The sequence below is a fragment of the Platalea leucorodia genome (assembly GCF_965183815.1).
Source record: "Platalea leucorodia genome assembly, chromosome: 5".
In the NCBI taxonomy this organism is placed as follows: domain Eukaryota; kingdom Metazoa; phylum Chordata; class Aves; order Pelecaniformes; family Threskiornithidae; genus Platalea; species Platalea leucorodia.
In genome coordinates, this window is record NC_138827.1 from 80,562,892 (window position 1) to 80,586,932 (window position 24,041).

Sequence of the window (24,041 nt, forward strand, 5' to 3'; positions counted from 1 at the left end):
AATGCCACTTTTTGTCATTTACACTGCAAACCCACAATGATGAATGACACCTGTAACCTTTCCATTTCTTATAGCTTCCCTGTAAATAGCTGGATCAGTATTAACCCAGCTCCAAACACTTCAGCTTTGCTTCATGTAGCACTCAGAGGCCTGAGTTCACAAGCGCTGTGAAGAATTTGAGGAAATAAAATAACCAGGCATTAGGAAGGACAACATCAGATGTTTTGTCAAAAGCAAATGGGATGACAACATTATATATGCTCTGCTAAAGAGCTAAGACAAGAGCTGTGAGTAAATTTATGGAGACTTAGTTAATTAAACCTTCTTTTTAATCCATAAATTGAAGTCTATGAGTTCGTCAAATATACTGTAGTTAGCTTGCCAAAAACTTTATTAAATGCTCTTGATAAACTGATGGGTCATAAGTTGCCTGCTGAAACTACAAACAGCCTGAAATAGAAGAACATTAGATAATTTTTGTTAGTTCTACAGCATCCACTCACTGACAGCATGAACAACATCAGGAATCAAGTACCTTGGATCAAAATCATAATTTATTCCTTCAATATCTGCTACCCACAAACAATTTAGATTGTACTCTGGTTTAGACAATATTCTGAGCAAAATGAGCTCAAAACAGTGTCAGAAGAGATTTATTTTCTTAATTAAAAAGTTATTTTACTGTAGAACAGAGATATTTGTCCAGCTCTATACATAATACCAGCCAGGCTAGAAAGGTTTCCCCTGACTCCAGGATCCAGTGAGAGTAACTAAAACCATCACAAACCACTGTGTTCATTCAGAGTCCAGACAAGGTCTGGGCAGTTGGGATTTATCTGGCTACCTAAATTCTTACCATGCCAAGTAACCAACCAGGATTCTTGCTTTAACTAGTGCCTACGTATTGCTTTGACATAGTAGGATGCTTTTTAAGGGTAGGTTTGAGCTTTCTGTTTTACCAATATGTTCAGAGGAACAAAGCAGGATGACTCTGCTGGGGTCCACATGCTGCCTTCCCACAATACAGATGCTCCAAGGGCCAAACGGGAGAAAATGTGCCAGGAAAGAAAACCAGTATGAAAGATGACGACTCAACTTCCCTGCATGTTAAGAGCTGCACAAAAACAGTCAATATCAGCTAGAAAAAGAACAAAGCTAGGAAAAAGAGAGGTTCAGCAAATCTTTGCAGCAGCTGCTACTCATGGGGGCTCTGAGCTGCCCTATTTGTAACTCAAGCTGCAATTTTGCTCAGAGAGAAGCTGATTCCAGGGTAAAAGAAAGGAGAGAGAACAGTGCAAACTGGCAATACCGGATCACTATTTGGACACGCATTGTGTGCATTAACAGCATGGCTGTATCCCACGCTGTTGTTCAACCAGTGATGAAACTCGGGACGCGCTATTCAGCCAGTCATGCAGAGATGAAAGACTGGTAATAAGTAACTAGGGTTCATTACAGCACACCACAGTGAACAGTAGTTAATTTTAACTCAGCGAGGTTCATGCCACACTTGTCTGGTTCATGCAGATACTCATTGCCATGAAAAGGCAATTAGAAATCAGCCATGAGCCAGACTATGTGTACTCTCATGAGCTTTAAAAATGAAAGAATAACAAGGCACAAAGTCGTTCTTCTGAGGACTGGAAGACCCATGCTTATATAGGATTTGTTGGCATAAAAATCCCATTTAGCAACCAAACACTGTAGTTGATGAGGAGACATGCACCTGAAACAGCTCTGAGTTGTAACAGGGAGAATTATTTCTGCCATCTTCTTTTTTTACAGAACCTTTCCAAACAGACTCACAAACGGAAGATCCAGTTAAGACATAACTACTGACATTAAACAAGACCATACCAACTAACCAAAGTGCTTGACTGTCTGTCCTCACAGTTTTTAACGTGGTACAGTAGTCCGGGCACTGACAGTGTCTGAAGAGATCAAGGACAGGAAGGCATACAGACTACCTGGACTATACCAAATTTACCTAGATGAGAATTTGGGGGACAGCACATGCAGAACATGACCTGTGTTCTTTATAATCAGCTTAAATCAGGCTTTCATTTACATTTGTACAGTTAGGCCACTGGTTTACATTTATCAGTGCATATACGTAACACGCGCATGCTGAGACCTCACAGGTTGCATGAATGCCAATGCCATTTCCCTGCTTCCTCACCTTTTGACAGCAGTACTTGCAAGCAACATTTCCCTGAAACCCACTGTGTTCTACCTCTCATACAATATAACTGATTATAAAAATAATCAGAAGTAGTGAAAAACAACTGCATACTAGCACTAGTCAGAGCAACCTGAAAGAACCTGAATTTACTCAGCTTGGTGCCTTCACCTGGTAAACATCAGCCTAGCTTTCCTGGGAGCCTTCTCCTTCTTCTTTCAAACCCAAAAGTTACACCTTTACGTGCAGTTACCTTAAGCTATCTTTTAAAACAATGAACAGGTTTAGTAACCTTGTATATCCCTCCACACCAACCACTTTTCTTCCACTGTAGCCTGGTTCACAGTCACTCCATGAAACCAGTTTCAGATACCAAACTTTTCACAGAATTAGGAGATTTATTCAAACTGCCCTGTCAAAAAAAGCATGTATTCCAGACAAATAAGCAAAGTAAGTGAGTAGTCTTGGTCTCCTGGCAGCCCAGACTTGAGGAGTTTCACGGTTCTCACAACATGAAATCTGCAGCTAGCAATGAGCAAAGACAGACTGGAAAATGCAGTGCATCACCCTCTTCACTCATGCCTCCTGGAATGGAAGATGCCTGTTTGTCCTCTGCACACCTCAAAAAATGATTAATAAATATTACGACCCCATGGAGTTTCCCTTCTTGGATATTGAAAGAAAAACTAAACAACAGCAGAAAGCAAACCATTTCTTTATCAACAGAGAGAAGACTATGTCCATGTAACTACAGCAAAACCAAGCATTTGAGGCCTGGCGAAGAGGAATTGCAAGGCTTATTGAAATAAAGAAAGGCTTGAGGTAACTGCTTTGCCCAGCCTGATTAGACTAGCCAAGGGCTCACATAATTTATATCAATTCTTTGGTATGAGATTGCTTTCATTCTCCCTACAATCCTGTATCACCTGAGAAGGCATCATGTTCCCCCTGACTCATGGAGAGTTGTGTTTTATGTTGTAATTTGCTAGAACAGTGATTATGCTCAAGTGAGAGAATTTCACAAGCAAAATGTCTTGTCAGTGAAAGTAGCAGCTTTACTCCTACATTCACTTAGCAGCAGGAGGCAGAAAGTGTCCTGGGGTTTTTAAATTATTGCTGAAATGAACTCCAGATGCCTGCAGAAAGACTGCTAAATATATACCTAATTGCCAGTTTCTTTTGTCTTAGCCTCGCTGCTAAACAACCTTCAAACAACAGCATTTGATAAATTCTGAGTTCTTTATTAGCACCTTTATGCAGAATTAAATGGCATTTGTGCAGAGCCAGAGCACAACAGCATGCCAGCGCTTCATAAGCGATGTCTCTGGAAGCCTGTCTTGGGTATTCGCCTTCCTGTGTGGGGGAAGTTTTCTTATAAATTACAGTCTTCCTTTTACATTACACGCACACCAATTTTATACCTCTCAGTTTTTATGCTAGAAAAATTTGCATATTTATGTAATATTAATCAGGCACCAAATTTTGCTATTTTGAATATTCAGCAAAGAGCAAAACTATGCTTCCTGGCCTGCTGCCACTCCAATGACTCATCTTTGCTGACATGCACGCTAATGGGGGTGAAGATTGAGAATTGCTGCTTCATAGAGAAAAAGGATTTGGGAGAGACAAGCTCATACATCCCATGCTTTATCCCTACTAACCCTGACTCCCACACGCAATGCTCACAGTACAGCTGAGAACTATGAAACTGCCCCTGGGCTCTATGATTATAGGTGTATGGAAGGGTGACCACTAGGAGTACGTACATCAGGGCTGTGGTCTGGAAATAAGATGGTTTTAAAAATCACAGACCATATACACCACACTGAACCATTTGCATACTCAAATAAATAAATGTGTTCTTTCATTGATTAAGGGAGAGAAGAGGCAGAGGGATTGCCAGTGTAACCACTCCATCTGTGACACAGGAGCATGCAGCACACTGTCGGGTGCTGCATTCCCTAACACACAATCCCTCTGCCTTCACTGCCTTCGAGAGTCTATGCTGATCTTTTCCATCTCAGCAGCAAACCCCACCCACGGCTGTAACCTGCTGCCCTCATTAGCCCAATATTCAGTACCAAGGGAGCGGACATCAACAACAGAAGCTACTGTGAACCCCTCCCCCCTTTCTCTCTTCCCCAGATCTACTCACTTTGATTTTTACCCTGCTTTCAGCACACTGGGCCAGTGCTACTCCACAGAGCAGGATTCAGACAAAGTTCAATCTAAAGTGGCATGGAAGTGCTGCTGTCACCTAACATACACAGGAATGGATGGGCACATCCAGAACACCAACACAAAATGCCACAGCTGTAAAGCAGGGCTCAAGTTTTGACACTTGCTAGATAACTTATCACTGTGCTGGTAATCTCTTCCTGGACTCTGCCAGTTAGACAGCATGAGGTGTGTATTAGGACACTTAGACTTCAGCTCTATGATGCCTGATTCCCACTAGCCATGTCAATCTTTAATTTACAATTTGCCTAGTCCTAGCAAGGGCTTCCTGCACAGTGTGACACTTGGCTGAAACATTTCACAGAAATCACTCAAGACAGTGTGAACATCCGGTTTCTGAGCTTCGGTTCCAGTTATAAACACACAGTGTTATTTTAAACACTTCAGGATGAAAGCGAGGACTTTCCAAAACTTGACTACTATAGTAAAGATGTAAAGGATGGGAAAATCCTGACCTTGCTGATTTTCAGATGTCTCAAGAGAAAAAGCATATTGGGCAGCTACTTCTCATTAAATATGTGAAGACTAATGACCTCCTTCAAATTGTGCACTCTGGACAAGATTAATCTGCTCTTTGTTGACTGTTCAGCAAGGCAAGCACATAGCAGTGATCTGGTAAAGTTTGTGTTTGAATAACAAAAAATTTCAAGTCAGCAGTTCCTTCTTTGCCATTTCAAATAATAGAGTGAGGTTTAAATGCTGGAGTCACAGCTAGACACATAAGGCTAAGTCACAGCTAAACACACAGAATCACAGAATGGCTGAGGTTGGAAGGGACCTCTGGACGTCATCTTGTCCAACTGCCCTGCTCAGCCTGGGTTGCCTGTAGCAGGCTGGCCAGGACATGAGCAAACTTGCTGAGGGTGCACTCTGCTACATCGTCCAGATCATTAATGAAGATGTTGAATGGGAATGGACTCAGTATTGACCCCTGCGGTACACTGCTAACTACTAACTAGTACCAGTAACTACTGGTCCCCAACTAGACTTCATACCACTGATCATCACCCTCTGGGTCTGGATTCTCAGCCAGTTTTCAGTCCACGTGACTGCTTGCTCATCTAGCCCATATGTTATCAGCTTCTCTCTCAGGATTTTCTGGGAGGCAGTGTCAAAAACCTTACTGAAGTCAAGGTAAACTATATCCACTGCTCTCCCCTGATCCACCAAGCCAGTCATTTCATCATAGAAGGTTATCAGGTTGGTCAAGTATCACTTCCCCTTTGTGAACCCATCCAGTCGTCATCTGACTCAGCCTCCCCTGAAGCAGAGTCACATACTGCAGTCACCAGTGGCAGGAGTGCCACCATTTTTCCTATCTGAGATCATGCAAGTAGAAAAACTAGCTTACTTCATTTACAGAAATTCAGTGAATGGCCAAGTTAGCTTCAAGAAAGGACTGAGGAAAGGGAAGCAAAGCTGTTTAAGAAACAAATATTTGCTCCTTGGAAAAAATAACAAGCATTTTTAAATACACAGTTTGTGTGTCTATTCATTTTCTCCTTTTGTCATGGTCCTTCACCAACTCACAGCGCAGTAGGGACCAGGCATTATCACATTATCTTTGGAGTCATTAAATGCTAAATGAGACATCTAGATTGTACTGTTAAGTAGAGCTGATGACACAGCTCCTTAAGGGCACCTTGGTCTTATCCTGTTTGCATTAACAAAACCCCAAAGAGATATCATTATAGAGGATTTGAAAGGAAACTGTGGCAGAGAGGTTGATAGTGGCATCTGTAAATCCTCTGCATGCTTAAATAAGGAACTTGGTGGTAACCTCTAAATAAAACTCTGCACAGGGTAACATTTCTGGCAGTCTTGGTGCTTCCCAAAACCAAAACTGTCACTGTTATCTTGTGATGCAATGACAGACACCTCTTGCTCTCACAGGGATACAGAGATTTGGGTTAGTCCTGTTTGTACAAGAGAAAGGAAGGATCCAGAACACAAAAGAGTGAGGCCAACGCCTTCTCCCAGCCGTCCTCATATATAGGGCACAGGTTACAGAGAAACTTGAACGGGTTTCTACACTGATGTACATCAGTGTATTTCCTAATTAGTCTGCTGCCTTCTGGATGTTGAAGACCCCAGCTACAGAATCAAACATCTATGTCCTGTTGGTGTGCATGCACGTGTGTGTACCTAGAAGAGAGAGTATGTGCACATGCAAGCAGCCGCCTTTGTCTGCGAAGAGGTGAGATTACAGTAACACCTGCATAACTGCCTTATAGGTGTACGTATTACACAGCTTCCCCAGGACCCCCAGTTCAAGGGAGGAGTGGGAAAGGACTAGCCTGCAGTATTGCAATCTGCATGGCAACAACTTCCTTATACTGATTTCAGCAGGGCAGACTTTCCTTATCTCACTCTGTTTTTCTTTAAGCTGAACATGGCCATAAAGTGCGCACTGAAAGCTAATGAGAAAATCCTAGCTTCAAGCTTACCCTGTGGTCGGTGTCTTTGGTGACTAATATTTTATTTCTCCTCTAACTTCTTGCCAACACAGGCAACCAACTGCTAACCTGAAGCTATGTGGTCTCCAACCGACTTCTACCTTAAAACCAGCAGAAGCCCCATGTGCTTCTTGTCTAGCACACAGTAAACACAATGGCACTCTAGCAAATAGGCTATTTCAGCACCTGGTTATGTCTGAAACTCTCCTTTGTGCTTTGGGAAACAGAGTAATGTCAATGAATCATGTTCAATTACAACATAGTTATTTCCAAGCTTGTTTGATGCTTAGCATGTCAGGAAAACGGTATGCTTACTCACCATAAGGGATATATGCCAAGCCTACTGACAATGAAGACAATGGCAAATGTAAGGAACAGAAGGTCACTCAGTTTTTGACACTTGCAATAGTTTGCCATTTTGGCAGCCTGCAAAAGAAAGAAACGTCTGTTTACTTCTGTGATGACAACTGAGCTCTACTGTGTATAAGCTGTAAGAAGAAAACAAGTTTTTATGAAATCGCTTACATTTTCATTAGGGCCACCTCACAGTGACCTTGTAACTCCTCTCCACCATGCAGGTGGAAAATGTCTTCTCAGAAAACAACCTGGACTGCGTAAAACCAGAGTACATCTCTCATTTCTTCCTTCCCCATTCAATTTCCTTTCCTACAATTTCAGATTCACAAAACTCTTCTAAACTTTTTATTGAACTCCATTGGGTTTATGCTGTCCTTGTCCCCAACCTCTTTACCTACCTGTCTCTCACCTTTCCAGTATGCTCCACTTGCATTTTCAGCATCCATCCATCTTCTACCTGCCCCATGCTATCTGACCTTCTAGTGTTGCTATATATAAACTTTGTCTCAAATTCTCTATTGTGCCCCATAGCCTATGTTATCCTACAGCATCTCTTCTTTCTTTCTGGCCTATACTGAACAGTTTCTACCTCTAAGATTATATCCCTCCCCTTCAAATCTTTTTCCAAGGCTCTCTTCCCCTCTCTTTCCAAATTTTGCTTTCCAACTTGTTGCCCTATGCCTATTTTTACATGCTTCTCTCATTTGTCTCCATGCAGTCTTCCAACTCCTCCTCAGTGAAAGAAACTACTAATTATTCTTCACTCAAACCGCTCATTAGAACACTGATCTTCCCTGAAGTTTCTTTGCCCTCTTCTCCCTGAAGAAAACAGCATGTACAAAGAAGCTTGTTTTAAGATGTCTGTGGTGCTTCCACAGTGTTCATGTGTGTAAGCAGTTACTTATTTTAAAACATCTGCTTCAAAGCAGGGACAGTCTTTCTTTATGCTTTTTGTCAAATGTATCCAGAGAGTCACTGCACAATGAAGTACATGAAGAGCCTGATTTAGCATCTGCTTAAGTCACTGGGAACCCTTTCAAAGCCCCCTCTAGGGGGCCTGTATCAAGTTACCATATTGAGAAGATGCTTTTGTGTTGTGCTGGTTTTGGCTGGGATAGAGTTAATATTCTTCATAGTAGCTAGTATGGGGCTATGTTTTGGATTTGTGCTGAAAACAGTGTTGATAACTCAGGGATGTTTTTGTTACTGCTGAGCAGTGCTTACACAGAGTCAAGGCCTTTTCTGCTTCTCACACCACCCCACCAGTGAGCTGGCTGGGGGTGCACAAGAAGCTGGGAGGGGACACAGCCGGGACAGCTGACCCCAGCTGACCAAAGGGCTATTCCATACCGTATGACGCCATGCTCAGCATAGAAAGCTGCAGGAAGAAGAAGGAAGGGGGAGACGTTCAGAGTGATGGCGTTTGTCTTCCCAAGTAACCGTTACACGTGATGGAGCCCTGCTTTCCTGGAGACGGCTGAACACCTGCCTGCCGATGGAAAGTAGTGAATGAATTCCTTGTTTTGTTTTGCTTTGCTTGTGTGCACGGCTTTTGCTTTACCTATTAAAATGCCTTTATCTCAACGCACGAGTTTTCTCACTTCTACTCCTCTGATTCTCTCCCCCATCCTACCAGGGGGGAGTGAGCGAGCGGCTGTGTGGGGCTTAGTTGCCAGCTGGAGTTAAACCGTGACACTTGTGCAGATTTTCCAGAGGGCTAAGAGGGAGCAAAATTACCAGAACTACGCTTATAGAATACTATTCTGAATGCAGAATTCAAACTAGAGAATTGTCTAAAATGGTGAGAGACACTCCCGCTTTCTGTCTGATTTTTTTGGTACGAACACGCTGAACCTGAAAGTGCTCAATGCTCATGTCAGACAATCTGGATGCCAAAACCAACCTGCACTTTTGGATGCTACATAACATCTGTAATGTTTCCACTCAAAATCTGAATATAAAGGATATCATCACTAGCAGAAAACAAGTTAGGAAGCTCACAAAATATGAAGGCGAGCCACTAGTGCTGCAAAGAAAACATAACCCTTCTTAATCAGCCCTATATTCTACTGTGGACACAAATGAGTTTCCTAGCAGTTTGCACTCACAGTCTGGTTTAAGGAAATAAGAACACTTTGGTGCCAACATGCAAAGCAGAAGAGTTACTAACACCTTGATTTTCAAATGACTGAAAGTTCAGATAGGAATTTTGGATGTATTTCCATGGTGGCACTCTAAAAAAACTGGTTTCATATTGTGTGGAACTGATATTGCTATAGCAACTTGTAGTAGTATCATGCCATTTCTCAAAAACAGTACAGCTGTTGCGTTATCAGTTCTCAAATAACAAATCTACAAATAATATTGATAAGGAAGGACCACAAAAACAGGGAAAGAGTATGTTGTTGGATGGCATTGGGCCACCTAAGACAATACAACACAATTTTCAAAGTTTAAAAACCATGACGACTTCCAGATACTCTTGGTAGTCTTTTTAAATCCATTTATTTTATAGTGCAGCTATTTGCCTTGGTCTGAAGTGTCCATTCTCTGCTCTTCTAGAAAAGTGTGTTAGGAGATAGCTGGAACCTGACAGAAAGGATTCAGGTTGAACTGTCAGCTATGTGAGGCTCATACACCAGAAGCATACCAAATTGGCAACTACTCACATCCATACACTGGCATCAAAATTGTCACAGTGCCCATTAGTTGAAGCTGAAAAGTCTCAAGGTCCCCAAATAGGTGGGATTTTAAGTGCTTCAGCAGGTTAGGTTACAGTGTTTCCAACCCACAAGCTGTACTGCAACTCAATGATACCCAAGACCCCTTAAAACAACTTAGCTGGGATTCTGAAAGTTGCCTCTCAGTAGCCTAGATTTCAGCTTAAACTAATGTAATGGCTTCCTAGGCAAGAAAATGACTCTACATTTGGTCTGTCCTGCTGTGGCTAGGCTGCTTTGAGTATCCCAGATAACTTTCACTCAGACCTAAGAGAACAGCTATGTATTCCTGAAAATCCTGCTATGACTCTTCTGTACCTGCAGATGCCTTAAGACCTATGGAAATAACTTCAACTCCAGTATTCCTACCAATATACACTACATTCTGCAATGAGAATAGCAAAAACGTTGCATTCCATCTTTCCACTGGACATGTTTCATTATGAAATGGTAGGTGGAAAGAGACTACTGGCCTCTGGAAATAGCTTTTCATTTTTATGAATATATAATATGTAAAACAGGTCAGGTTTACAACTGACAGATCATGGCAAGACATTTTACCAGCTTCTTTTGCAGTTTGATAATTTTCTTCCTCTGCACTGACTTTCCCCTCAGTAATGTCAGCAGTGTGTAGGAGTCCATCTTATCTCATATGGCACCAGGGCTGTGACCCACTGCTCTAGCAGAAGAAAGTCTGTTGAGTGAGTCGTAATGGCCCTCCTAGTAAATGCTTCTCAGGAGTTGTGATTCTTTTTCTTACACTTTAGACTGGCTTTAGTATTTCCAGTCAGAACAGACTGAACGAATTTACTAGGAAGACCACTAAAGTATGTGTCTCATGGGGAAGCGTATTTGCTGAATGTTTGCAAATCACGTGAGATTACCAGCAATTTCTCTTTGTCTTAGACAATGAATGAACTGAGGAATTGAGAAAAAATATCTGTGTTCAAGGTAAGGTTTTAGCTAGCCTATTACAGCTGCTCTCCAGTGGTTTTATAGTTCCACAGGCACTGGTTTGATCTGGAATGAACACTGTCAAGTACATCTGGTGGCGAGAAAAGAGGAATGGAGAAAGTTTGGATGAACCCACAGCTAGCAGAATGGATCTATACACATTGCTAAAACAGAAAAATAAACTTGTAAAAATGTAATTATTTCTAACAGGAGAAATACAGATTCTCTATTGCTTTCTATCTCAGGCACTCATGTACCTTCTAGATTAAAAAAAGATTAAAAAATAAAAAACAGATTTACAGCACTATCGAACCAGAATGGTAGGATTTTGATTCTGCAATAGTTGACTCACACAGTGAGACTATATTCTTGCATAACAGGATCCCTGCAACTACTTTAGTAAAAAATAATTTCAGACAAAATAGTTATTAACTTTGGTTTGATCCTGATGGAGAGAGTTCACAGACAGCCCGATCCCAGCATCACCCAGAGCTGTCTAAAAACTAATGCAGATACAGGATGACAACATCTCTGAATTGCCGCTACGGAAGTTACAGACCATCTTGACTATAAAGAATTTCAATCATCCCTTCTTCTCCAAAGCCAGCTGTTTAATACTGGCATCTGGATGTGGCGGCACAGGAACCTGGAACATCCTGGGGACCAGAGGTCAGCTCGCTGCCCGTGCGCAGAACAGCCACTAAGTTGTCCAGCACCCTCTGCACAGCAAAGCACAGCAGAATCAAACCGTGACACCTTGATTCTTTCGGAAACGGGGTTCCTGTCCCACACATCACTTCAGAGGAGTCACGAACCAGGAGCTTCCATTCCACGCAGTCATCACTTTTCAGATTTTGCAACTTTGAGCTTTTGAATTTACCATGTTATATTTAATATCAGTGTGTAACCCTCCCTGGCATGCAATGCATTACCAGTTTCGGCTCTGTACAAACAACTTATCAAGGGATAAAACAGCCTAAAGTCACAAACATGCACTGCTACAAGTGTAATATATTTCAGCAAGGAAATACACTATATTAATCATCATTACCATCTTGAACTGGCCTCTTTGCTTAAGAAATACTTGTTTTGAATAGCAAATAGATTTTGCCTATTGACATGCTAGTTCTCAGAATAGCGAATACAGGCACTGATGATATACGTATTATCTCACCTCTAGGACAACATCAGCCGCGTCATGGAGACATAAGGTCAAGGTTCCCACTCGTGTCAAATTGGTTACATATGAGAAGGTTATCAGGGTGACTGTTACAATGTGATGTGTAAACATGATGCCAAAATCCTAGAGCAGCAAGAAGCAGGAAAAAAAAAAACAAACAAAAAACAATGAACCAAACAGCGAGATTCAGTACTCGTATACAAAAATGGATGGATGTTTTTTAAACCCAGCATTATTGTTATCTTACATACAGATCCTGCTACATAAGTGCATTAAATACCCTGCGATATATTTCACTTAGACTGAATAAAATAACCATTGTACGTTAACAAAATGGAAAAAGATTATTGAAAGCTAGGCAATATCTACATTTCTTAGTTCACAGTAATTTAACCTAATGAAGTATGGTTCATAATGAATTTCAATAATGAAATGCGGCTGAAGTTACTTTGAAAAGGCGTATGTACACACAAACCAAGTTACACCATATTTCTTATATACCAAGCAACATATAATATGCAAAATAATGCACCATTCACAAGAGTTCAAATAGCTACAAAGGAACGGGAAACACATTTCCACCGCACTAGGAGTTATCGAGAGTCACTTGCCAAGCACAATTGAGAGCTTTCACAGAGCTGAGAATCCCATTCCAGTTTTTTGTTTGTTTGTTTTTTAATGAAGCTGCTTTGTCTTCACACTGTAACAGGGTCAAAAAAGTCTTCAAATGAGCTGGTGCAGCTCTTCCTACTGAGATCTAATCTGCTGCCTCCCAAACGATGCACGTTAGCTGGTCTCCAGTAACTCTTGAGTTATCTGGCCAGCAAGTAACTGTTACTATTGAAAAATACCAGGAGCAGTGAAGTTCTGTAACATCACATTCCCAGATACATGCCAAGGGGCAGGCAAAGCAGAGAGAATGACCCATCTGCCTGGCCTAGACTCCCAGACTGATTACTGAGAGAACAGGACTCGCAGAGGTGAGACTCTTCTCTGCAAGGCACCAAGTCAGTCAAAAAGAAGTCTTGCTGGAGTTTGCTGAACTACTCACACAGCTTTGAGAAAGTGATATAAAAACCCTGAAGGAAAGATCACAGGCATGATTTGACTGGGGAGTTTCTCCATGCACTGGGCGCAAAGTTACTACCACAGCTCTCAGCAGATCTAGCGGCTCTCATGCAGGGCTGTCTGAAGGGAGAGATCCCGGCAGTCAGAAGCAGCGGCTCCTCCAGGCAGCCTGCTCGCTAAGCATCTTGGGAGGTGGCATTTGGCTTACTGGCAGCTTTTGCGGGCCAGTCCTGCTGAGCTGCGGTAGTCTTCAGCTAAGGGGCCCGCAGCAGAGAAATCAAAAGTGAGACCCTGCAGTCTTTAAAGGGGCAGCACCTGGTTTGCAAAGGGACTGAAGGTACATGTGTCGGGCAGGAGGACCCTACAGAAAGTGCTGGTGAGCTCCCACTAACACAGGGTCAGCTCCAGAAAAGCAGTAGCTACAGCTGCCGACTGCTCTGTCTCTCCAGTACTGGGAAGAGTAACAGCCCCGTGTCACGGTACCTCTCTTTGGGAATGCAGCAGGCACACAGGAGGCACCACTGCTTTCAAAAATGTGCAATGCCACTGCCTCTCAGTACCAGCAATCAGCTTCACTGCAATGTACACCTGGAGTCTGTGGAAAAACCTGCAGCTTGAGCAGTCTCACTAACTGAATAGGGACAGGACCTCCTCTCAGCCTATCACTTTATGTTTAATGCTATCAGGTGCTACAAGGTCCTATTTCCTACACGTACTCACCAATGGGCATTGCCAGTATGTCCAACACAAAGCTGGGGGGGGGCGGGAAGAAAAGAAAAAAAACCCTAAAAGCAGAGAACCGTATCCTAGTTTGGTACACACACAACATTTCTCAGCCAGATTATTTGGTCCACAGCAGTGTGGACCACAATCAAATACATTCAGCAGTCATCTCAAGCCATTGCTTTAAATCAATTTTCTTAAAGCAGACAGAACAAAAAGAGAATTAAAGGCTGTTTCCCTTTCTAAGAGTCTTAACGGAAAGCATGGGTACGGCGTCTTAGCCCTTTCAGTAACTACAAACCCACACATGGGGACCCTTTCACCATACCATAATCAAAACAGCAAAGCACCTACCTTATTCCCTGGGATTAGAAGTAAGCTACTGGCATTGCCATATGGCCATACTGCAGCCTAGCTCTTTACCTGCTTCAGCTGCAAATGCTATGACATTGTTCTTCATTTTCCTTCTAACTGCAATTATGTTAGCACATAGGCCATCCAAACAGGGTAAGAAGCCAAGTGGAAAATTCTCGTCTGTTTTTATAGCTGCCACATTCATGTTCTACAAATACGAGATTTCTAGTCCCTCTTGGGAACTCTTCAGGGCATTCCTGACAATATGGATTATTCCTAAGCAGTCCTAATGCTCTTGGGCAGCAGTCTTCTGCACTTCTGCATGAGTCTACTTACACAAATGCTGTCCAGGGAACTCCTTCTCTGATAATGTTTCTTAAAAGAGACAGTTATCTGACTGTCAGCTCTGAAATGGAGATGCTGGAGAAAGTTGTTAGAAAAAAGTAGCAGTGATATAAATAAGACTACTTTTGTTATTCTGGTCCTTTCTTTCCTGCTTATGACATTTCTTTAAGTCAGTAATTAATACTATGCTTTGAAGATGCTATCTGTTAGATTTTAATTATACATAAGGGTACTGAATACATAGAAACTACTGGTACAAGTCCCCATAATGTCAAGTGGTACTTGTGTTCCCAGCTTACTCAAGCACTTTCACCCATACACAGCAGAAGAGCAGCTGTACAGGAATGGGTTGCTTCTTTTTTCAAATATATTTCAAACTCTATGTATATTTGTGCAACATGCATTTATTTACAGCAGATTTGTAGACTCCAGTTGTAACTGCAAAAAGATATCATGTGCCTGTGTCATGAAAATATGTGGCTAAGAATAGGAGAAAGAACCTACTCCTGACACCATCAGTGAAGAACACAGGGTAGACAATGGAGAAACTCCATGGGTCTCAACTTATAGACAAGCCCTCTGGAATCAAGGCTTCTGCTACACGTTTGTTTAACATGACACACTCACTGACTAAACTGCCAGGTGGCTATGGAGCATTAGTGCCACTGAAGGGCAAAACATCAGCTTCATTTAGTCACTCCAGCTTCTGGAAATGGGCTTCAACAAGGAAGGGGAGTATCACCACCTAAAGGTTTCAACCATTACAATTCTAGTAAAGGTCTGCAAAATGTACAGAATCTAAATTCCTTTCCTCTGAAACAAAAGAAATCAGCCCAATGACTCTTTTTTTTACTGAGTTTGAAGAAAGAGATCTAGGATCCAGATTCAGTGAAATATAGCATAAATTTTCTAGAATCAAAATGGAATATTCAAGAAAATTAGCAGCTACACATGATTTTATTTTGGGAATGAGTGAACTGTCATTTTTTAAGAAAAGTAAAACACAGAAGCTCTAGGAATTGCCAAATGCTTGGAACTAAAAGGTGTGAATACACAGAAAGGTCTCCTAGATCTTCTACAAACCCGTTAAAACACTGACTGAGTAGAAATTTTATACATTCCCTTAAACACACTGGTCAAATGTTCTTCTATCTAACAATACTTCAGAAGTATCCAGAAAGCATGCAAATAAGCCTCACTGCTTTTAAAACTCATCAGGGGCTTGTGAGAGTAACAAAGTTCCCGAATCTATTTTTTTTTTCTCTGTGTTTTACAGAAGAGGAGTATGGGAAGCTGGACAGAGATGACAAAAAACCAAATTATACTAGGCTGCAGTCTTTGAATATGAAAACCGTTAAGGGTAGAACATCATTACAGCAACACAGTAGATATTTATGAAGCAAACAACACGCCATTATAAAAACATAAAAGTTAATCTACTCAGTTTGCTGCCTTAATGCCAATAGTAAGTATATGCAACAGCCTAAATAGTTTGGTCACACCTCTTCAGCCAGGCACAGATAATCTGGTGGAATTTATAACACCTAAATAAAGATAAACAGGTATTTGAAAGTCAGCAAACTAATTGGAACTAATTTTAAAGTTATGAATGTCTCTTGAGCTACAGCAAGTAAAAACCAGTGCTGGAGTTAGGCCAGTGCCGAGTGCTGGTGCTCTCAGAGAAGACCTACCGCACCTCACCATAAGAGAAACCTCACTACATAAAAGTGGTTGGCTGAATTCCTGCAGTGCACGAGGCTGCCAGGGCACTTTTGATCATCCCAGACTATAGCACAGCCACTGCTGAATTTAAAGTATCTAAAATGATAACTAAGACTTCAATAAAAGTATTCCTCTCACCGTACCATGAAAACATCAACAGGTTTCTCAAGCTGAGAACTGTTCATCTGCTCTGTTTAAGCAGTCACGAAGTATTACAATAGCATCTGATATTAGCTGGCAAATTTCCTGCTTCTTCTGGTTACACAGAGCTTTATTTCATGTGGGCACCGTTTCACACATTGCATATTGGGTACATTAAGAGGTTTCCACATTTTTTAAACTAAACCTGCTCTTTAAAAGAGAACTATTATGGTGTTGCAAGAGCTGGTGTCTCTGTCAAGCTTGTACTACTTTTTGTCAACTACTGTAAGCTCCCAGAGCTAACATTTTTCAGCTCATGGATTACCTTGACAGCTTGCACTCGCCCCTGGCCGCAGAACAGTTTTACTGTGTGACACCAGTGCATGGCTGCATTTCTCCAGTCTGATCTTCCTATTTATCAATTTTGCTTACACTACAAAAAGAACTGTCTCCGCAGTCCAAACTGGTCAGTGATCTAATAGGTTACTTATAAATATGGCATCTCCACTGTCTCCTGCAGGGTGCTTAAAATGAAAGGCTTTTGACTTGCTATCATTGCACTGCAGATGCTGTGCTCCTGCTCTCTGCTGGACACTGGACATTCTCAGACACAGCAGATGCACGGGAGACTGCTTTGATCTGGTGATCTGGGTTCAAGCACTGCAAATCTGCGGCAGGGGTGTTACTTAGCTGTTAGCAATCCACTTCCCCACCTCCATCTCCCATTCTATTTCCACAGTAAGCTGCTGCAAAGCCTTCCTGATAGCAAGTCCAAGTCATTTATACATAACTGAGAAAAAGACTTGCAAAAGATTGTTTACTTGCACCTGTACTATGGACAGGATCAGGCTTTAGCTCTGTGCTCAGCTCACCAATGGGAACAAACTCTTCAAGTCATGAGGGAAAAAGCTATATCATTTGCTCATGAGATGTATTAAATGAGAAAGGTGTCACTGACGCTCCCAATGGTCCTTTTCAGAAGTGTACTTCAGTGCTGAACCTAGATGCTGTTCAGGTAACCTCCAATTACTTTTCACATGAGCAAAGCAACTAGTCAGGAATCAATTCAATATTCTTTAAAGATGTATTGTACTGCAAAATTGCAGTACTGTTGCAATTGCAATGCTGTTACACTTTCCTCTCCCTCAAGAGGTACACAAAGAAAATAAAATATAACTAATTGCACAGTGCAGAGGGCTCAATATGAATGTAGGGGGACTGATTAGACACAATACATTTCTGCAGGAATAACCTGAACAATCCTGTAACATTGCCACAGAGGTTTGGTTTTGGTTGATACATTGGCAAATGGCTATTCAGTATTGCTGGGACCTCCAGCTTACGTATATTAGTCAATGTTACTCTTGATTTAAATTCATCTCCACTATCATATAGCTCTGTTGAGCGCTGCTTTTCTGCATCTCTGTTTTTTGAAACAGTGAAGTTGTACTCATTTCAAGCTCATGATTAACAGAATGTTTAGCATCTACAGACAAAGCAAGCATGGGATTTACATGTATTCATCCTAAACTGGTTGTTCTGTTTACAATTTACCCTCCAATATGGATTTAAAATTTGTGGATGTTTTCTTCAGACTTCTACTTCTGGAAAAAATTAGAAATTCAATTAGAGGGGTGTTTTTCTATATACGTAGCTCTAACACAAGACTCACAGGAGCCCACTGTGGTTTCAAGTAGCAGATAAATTTATTCAGGACATACTGGATCCTTCATGTACTCTTTTCAGAGTTATGCTCCTGCATATGGAATCCTGCGGGGATTTTTCCATTAGCATAACCTACAATCATTTAATTAAATGACAATAGAAGGAGGCACATAAAACCCTTCCAAACATTTTAAACAAATAATTTTGCAACATTAAAAAACCCTGCAAGAATAGCTCAACGGCCTGTTATTATAGAATGACTGTCATGTTCCCTGTTCTGCTACGTACTAGCAGTCTCCTTGGAGTAGAGAACTTGGATGAAGGAATATGGAACAGGTTGCTACTGATACTGGAAAAGTGTTTTTATCTGGCCAGAGTTTTATTTTCTCAATTAATAGCCCCTTAATAGCAATGCTCAGCTACTTTAAATTTCATAACCGTAAAGATGAAATGTAACCTCACTGTTTAATATTAAACGTATCCCTGTTTTTACCATCCCTTTGTAGAATAAATTGAAAGCCCTCACAGATCTCACCAAAGTGATACTGTGAATTTATCAGGCAGTCTTGCTCTGTCATTGATATTTCATCATTTAACTCTTAGAAGAAACAGTACCTCTACTAGCTACTACGTGTTCAATTCCATTCAAGTCACTGTATGAGAGCAGAAGGTTTTCTTGGCTGATGCTATTTCTTCTTGAATATTTTATTACTCCGGGCTCTTCTTCCCATGCGCAGAAAAAACCCACATCATAGTAACAAGGAACAGAGTAAGACAAGCACTTCAACACCAGTTTTTCAGTGACGAATATCTGCAAGAGGTGGTGACTAGAAAGAGCTCTATTTCCAGTTCACTGCACAGGTAATACAGGTATTCCTCAAGTCAAGAAAGATATGTGCTTAAAGCTTTCAATGTTTTTAGTCTCGTTGTTCTTACCTTTCTTTTGATGTCAATGAATTGAGAAAACATTAAGGACCAGTAGAATGACAATTCAACTATGTAGTAATAATGAAGGTCAGGCATCAGTGGCTGAAAGATGGAGATGAGAAAAGGTTAATAGAGTCTAACTGACATTACAGGCAGCTGAGGTCTTTAGGAGACATGTTTAATCACAGGAGGATTATTGAATTATACATAAGCATCCCATGTAAGAAAAATGACGATGGTTGCCTCTTTCAAACTTTGATGGCTCTGGAAAAATAAAGCTCCCCAACCTACCCTCCTCTTATGTTTTAAGCTTGACAGTATTGTAATATTGTAATACCAAAAGATTATGATGTTGCCCGTTCGGAACTTAGAACAAACTAAATTCTGAGTACTCCTAAGTCTGTTTTGAAAGATTACTTGAAACATCTTGCTGTACATCAGTTATGTGGGTTTAAAGCACAGCAAAAGAAACAATGCTAGAGCAGATTAGAGAAAAGTAATGCTTCTGATCTGCTCATGATGAAAAAGTTGGGAGCTTTAAACAGGGCTCTTTCTAATATAAAAGCCTACTTTTAAAGAATTTAACCATTTTCTGGGAACATGTTGACATTTGGAGAGAAGAAAATAAAATAAATTTATCCAGGCATCTTGTTTGATATACAACAGGGTTACACAGATGTTTAAAAGTAAAATAAATAAAAATAAGAAGACACAGGAACTTATGCACAACCAAAACCAACTTGGGGTAACTCCAAAGAAGGTAACTGGTAGCACACATAGGCTCTTTAGCCCCCAGCCTAAGAGAGTCAGTCCTAGGAGCTACTCTAATTTCCATGTGACTGTGCGTCATTGCTCGTCGTGTCTTCCATCGCAGTGATAGAGAGGGGCGCTTGCACAGGAGAAGCTCCTGAGGGCATCTCCTGAGGGACTAGATGAACCATCTCTAGGGCAGTTTGCACTGGCACAACCATGCATCCAAGCAGGGCATGAGCTATTTCCATTGCCATGAGGCATTTCAGTTGCCTCTTTTATTCCCATTTCCTTTTGCAGACCAGTTCTTTGCAGCTGAAAAACAGTCCTTAGGTGCTCACTGAATGCTCTATGTGGGTTATTTAAATATAGACATGTGCTTATGCTTTATGAAAAATGTGTACACTCAAAATCAATCTTTTAAAGCCATTTCTTGGGCCAATATAATCCTCTTCTGATTTAGTGAGACTGACAGTAAGCTTTTAATTAGGTGTAATTAAAAAAAGGGAAGAGAACATGAGCTAGCAATGAACCGCGACTATTATACTCATTATTGCAAGAGAACTCACTGGGGAAAATTTCTAGTAAAACAATTAAGATTGTCAGCTGCTTTATTAACAATAGCATTAGTATTTCTAAACCCATATATAATGGTAATGAAGAGGGATTCTAAAGATATCATGGTTTCCCTCCATGAAAGGATCAATAGTGTGTGTTTAACTTCATTTAAATGTTATGTTTCAGTTCTCTGTAGACTTAACTTCAATAGGATTATTCTGTGCTTATGGGTGGAGTTGTCACCCAATGGATCCTTTTGAGTATATCTACAGTAAGTTCAGCTGGATTTTTGCAGTGCCGTGTTGAGTAACTTACAAAGGATTTGTAGCAAACAAGAGATTAGAAATTTTATCTAGTTAAGAAAAAAAAACCCAAACAAATCAACCAAATTAAAAACCCAGTACTTAATCCTGATTAGCACCCAGTAGACATTTTTATCTCTGAGACAAAGACTTTGATAATGACTTTTATTTGATGGTTTGCTTTCTATTGGACCCTCTCCACTAGCAGCATGATTTTAGATATTGCAAGTTTAGTTACCACCCTCTAAAAGTTGTAACTAACTTTCTGAATGACCTCGTTCTTCTGGTAAGTCTGGTAAACATATGTTCTTTAACCAGCAAGATTCGTGGTCTTACATCATAAGCAAGTCTCTTCTTGTATGTAGTAACACAAAAATAGTAGAAAACAGGACTGAAAGGCATCAGTGACTGCAGCCATATCAATTCTGACAAACAATTGTTCCTAAAAATCTCTGAGGGATGAACATTCAACACTTCCCCCATTCAATTTCTTCTGCCGCTTCCCTAACGTTATTCAGTTCACCCTTCAGTCCTTGGGTGGAATTTAAGTCATTATTTCTTCTGAGGCTAAATGACCAATTTCCTTCAGCCTTTCTCAGATCAAGATTTTTGGTCATTCTTGCTGAACTGTCTCCACTAAACTATTTCTAACAGGTACACAACCTTCAAGAACAGTAGCACCCTAACCTAACCACAGTTCTCCTGTTCAGCCTGTCCAGGGCTGTTCACTGTCATGGGGAATTCATGCGTCTTTCAGACAATACTGTTCATACTTTCCAGTCTGGCAATGAGGTTTTTGTTTTTCCCTCCCTGTCCTTTAGGGGAAAAAAAAAGGAAAAAAAAAAAGCAATATGCCCTAGACAGGTTAGACTCCTTAAATTGCAAACTCTTTGCTGGAGCTTTTGGAATTCAATGTCAATCTGGATAGCAGCTAGCATAACGTCTCAATGATCCCTATTGAGACCCCCTGGATGCTGAATTACGAAAAAAAAAAAAAAAGGCATTTTAAAGAAGCTCAGGTTTAGAATCAGAATTCAGACTAATTAAAAAAGCTACCAAAAGTTATCCTCAAAAGTTACTAAAAATTTTGAAGATCGCCTTACTAGGTCACATTTGAAATGTTTGTTACCTCTGATTTATAACAAAAGAAAAATTATACTTCACAACTTTAATCTCTTGTTGCATCCTGTTATACAAAGGGTACTAAGGGAACCGGTGGCTCTTAGCTTTCCCAAAAGGGTTTCCAAAGTCCATTCCTAGTCCATATACATGATGATACTTTTTCCTCGAAAAGGCTACCTTACTGTTATTATTATTATTATTATTATTATTATTAACAACAACAACAACAACAACAACAACAACAACAACAACAACAACAACAATAATAATAATAATAATAATAATAATAATAATACTAAAAGGGAGCATTTAATTAATTCATTGATCCTCACAACATCCCTGTTGAAAATTACTTCTATCAGACCAGGAGGCAAAAGGAGGCAGTGGTACAGCCAAGGCAGAGTTCAGGAGTTATCTGTTCTGAAAAATACATTGAATCCTTAAGAGCAGGCTGACTGCTCTGTTTAAACACATCCCATACTTTAACAACTACATCCAGTAGCACAAACTAATGGAAAGCACAGGAGAGGTTTCTCAAACCTCTTTGGGCACGCAAACTTTGGAAGCCACTGTTGAACCAGATAACGATAGATAAAATTTCTACCCTTCTCCTTTCACTTGTCCTGCTCCTTCTTCCCCTGGCAGAGAATAGTCTCCAGAGTTGTAGGGCTACAGCTAATCCTGGTGTTACTGCAGCACCTGCACGCCATTGAAGCAACTGTGCTGCTGTGATAGATGGCCAGAACTAGGAACTAAATATTCCTGGAACTAGTTAAAACCTTAGCAGTGCAGCAAGGAATAAATACCCCATTATTGTTCTTCTGAAAATTGTTTTAAGGAAACCAAATTTCAAACTTGAGCAAAATTTTTCGGAGGACTGAAAGAGGGAATGAGTGCAGCACGACACAACCTGAAAGGGCATTTTTACTTTAACAGTGGCATTCTTCTCCTTAGTAAAGGAGATAAATGACTTAAGTCTTTTCTTTGAAGTTATATACTTTGACCTAGAACAGAGAAAAGGCTTTTTGAATCCATGAAAATACAGACATTGCTGAAAAGAAAGACTTGCAACCATTCCCAATTCTCTCATTAATTTTGCCTTCTTTCGTTGTAAGCTTCCATGAGGCCAGGACTGGATAGCCCCTATTTAAGTACCTAAAGGAGAAACCTGCCTTCTCTCTTTAGTCTCCTCTTTGATCACACCAACTGCCAGGGATTAAGTCTCACCCTGTATGCAGTATAACAACTATGAGAACTATACTGATTTTTCCCAACCCGCTGAATCTGAGGCCTTGCTAAAACTTCCAGTATCCTCAGAACTTTGTAAAAAATGACCATTCCACCGCCATTGCAGATGTCTGTTTTCACAGTTAGATTTCCCAAATCTGTTTTCAGATCCTGTGCTTAATTTCAAAACAGGTATGACAGCTATATTCATCTTTCCCATCTTGAACTCAAGCAAGACCGGGAGCATCTAGCAATGTTCTGAAATGCCAAGTAGCCCATTCACACTAACATACTGACACAAAGCTCCAGCATAATAAAAACAGAGCTCTCCAGAGGTGTCATGTTTGTTTTTAGGCAGCACTGTAACTTTTACCTGATAGGGATACCCATTCCAGCACTGTCTGGTATTCCAGAGCCAGGGTGTCTGAGAGAGAAAGAAAAAAAAAAAAAGGTCTGTACACACCATTTTGGGCAATGTAAGTGTATATGGTTAATACAAGTGAAGGACAAAACTACAGCAACAGCTTAAAATTTGCAATTTTTGATAGAGGCTATGAAAACTGAATACAACAAGGAGATTTCTCAAAGTTTCACAGCATGAATTGGAGCAACCTGCCTGTTCACAGAGATTTTTGGTTGGTGCACCGTGACCTTATACAAATGGTTTTTGCAGGAGTGCAGGTTGAACATAATCAGCTTGTGTTCAGGTGGTCAGATCTCACATTACCTTCTCAATAGCACAGGGGATCTTGGCCCTAGGCTGCTCAAATATTTCAAGGAATGTCCCTTGCGTGTGCTGTGACATTTAAGCATCCTTCCATACAGGACCCATCCTTCATCCCAGCCACATCAGCTCAAGATAGCAAATCATACCTTTTGCTTTCCTGGCTGAAGACATGGCCGTCCAGAGATGACAGATCTTGCTATCACACGGAAAATACTCTGATATCTTAGGGCAACATGAAAGGTGCCAGAGCAAATTTATTGTAGCATGCGTCTACAGACTCTTGCCTTGCAAAAATCTGGGCAAACTAAAAGACTTGGGGACACGTG

At 40.8% G+C, this 24,041-nt stretch overlaps 1 protein-coding gene across 1 annotated transcript in view; it reads right to left on the reverse strand.

The window, feature by feature from the left end:
- CERS6 (ceramide synthase 6) overlaps positions 1-24,041 on the reverse strand; it is a gene marked incomplete at both ends in the record, with an annotated part of 127,997 nt that overhangs the window by 12,997 nt on the left and 90,959 nt on the right. Inside the window, 4 exons of the mRNA XM_082311768.1 lie at positions 7,193-7,299; positions 12,079-12,207; positions 19,039-19,131; positions 23,362-23,412. Coding sequence (XP_082167894.1) covers positions 7,193-7,299; positions 12,079-12,207; positions 19,039-19,131; positions 23,362-23,412 — 380 coding nt within the window. The remainder of the gene's footprint in view (positions 1-7,192; positions 7,300-12,078; positions 12,208-19,038; positions 19,132-23,361; positions 23,413-24,041) is intronic.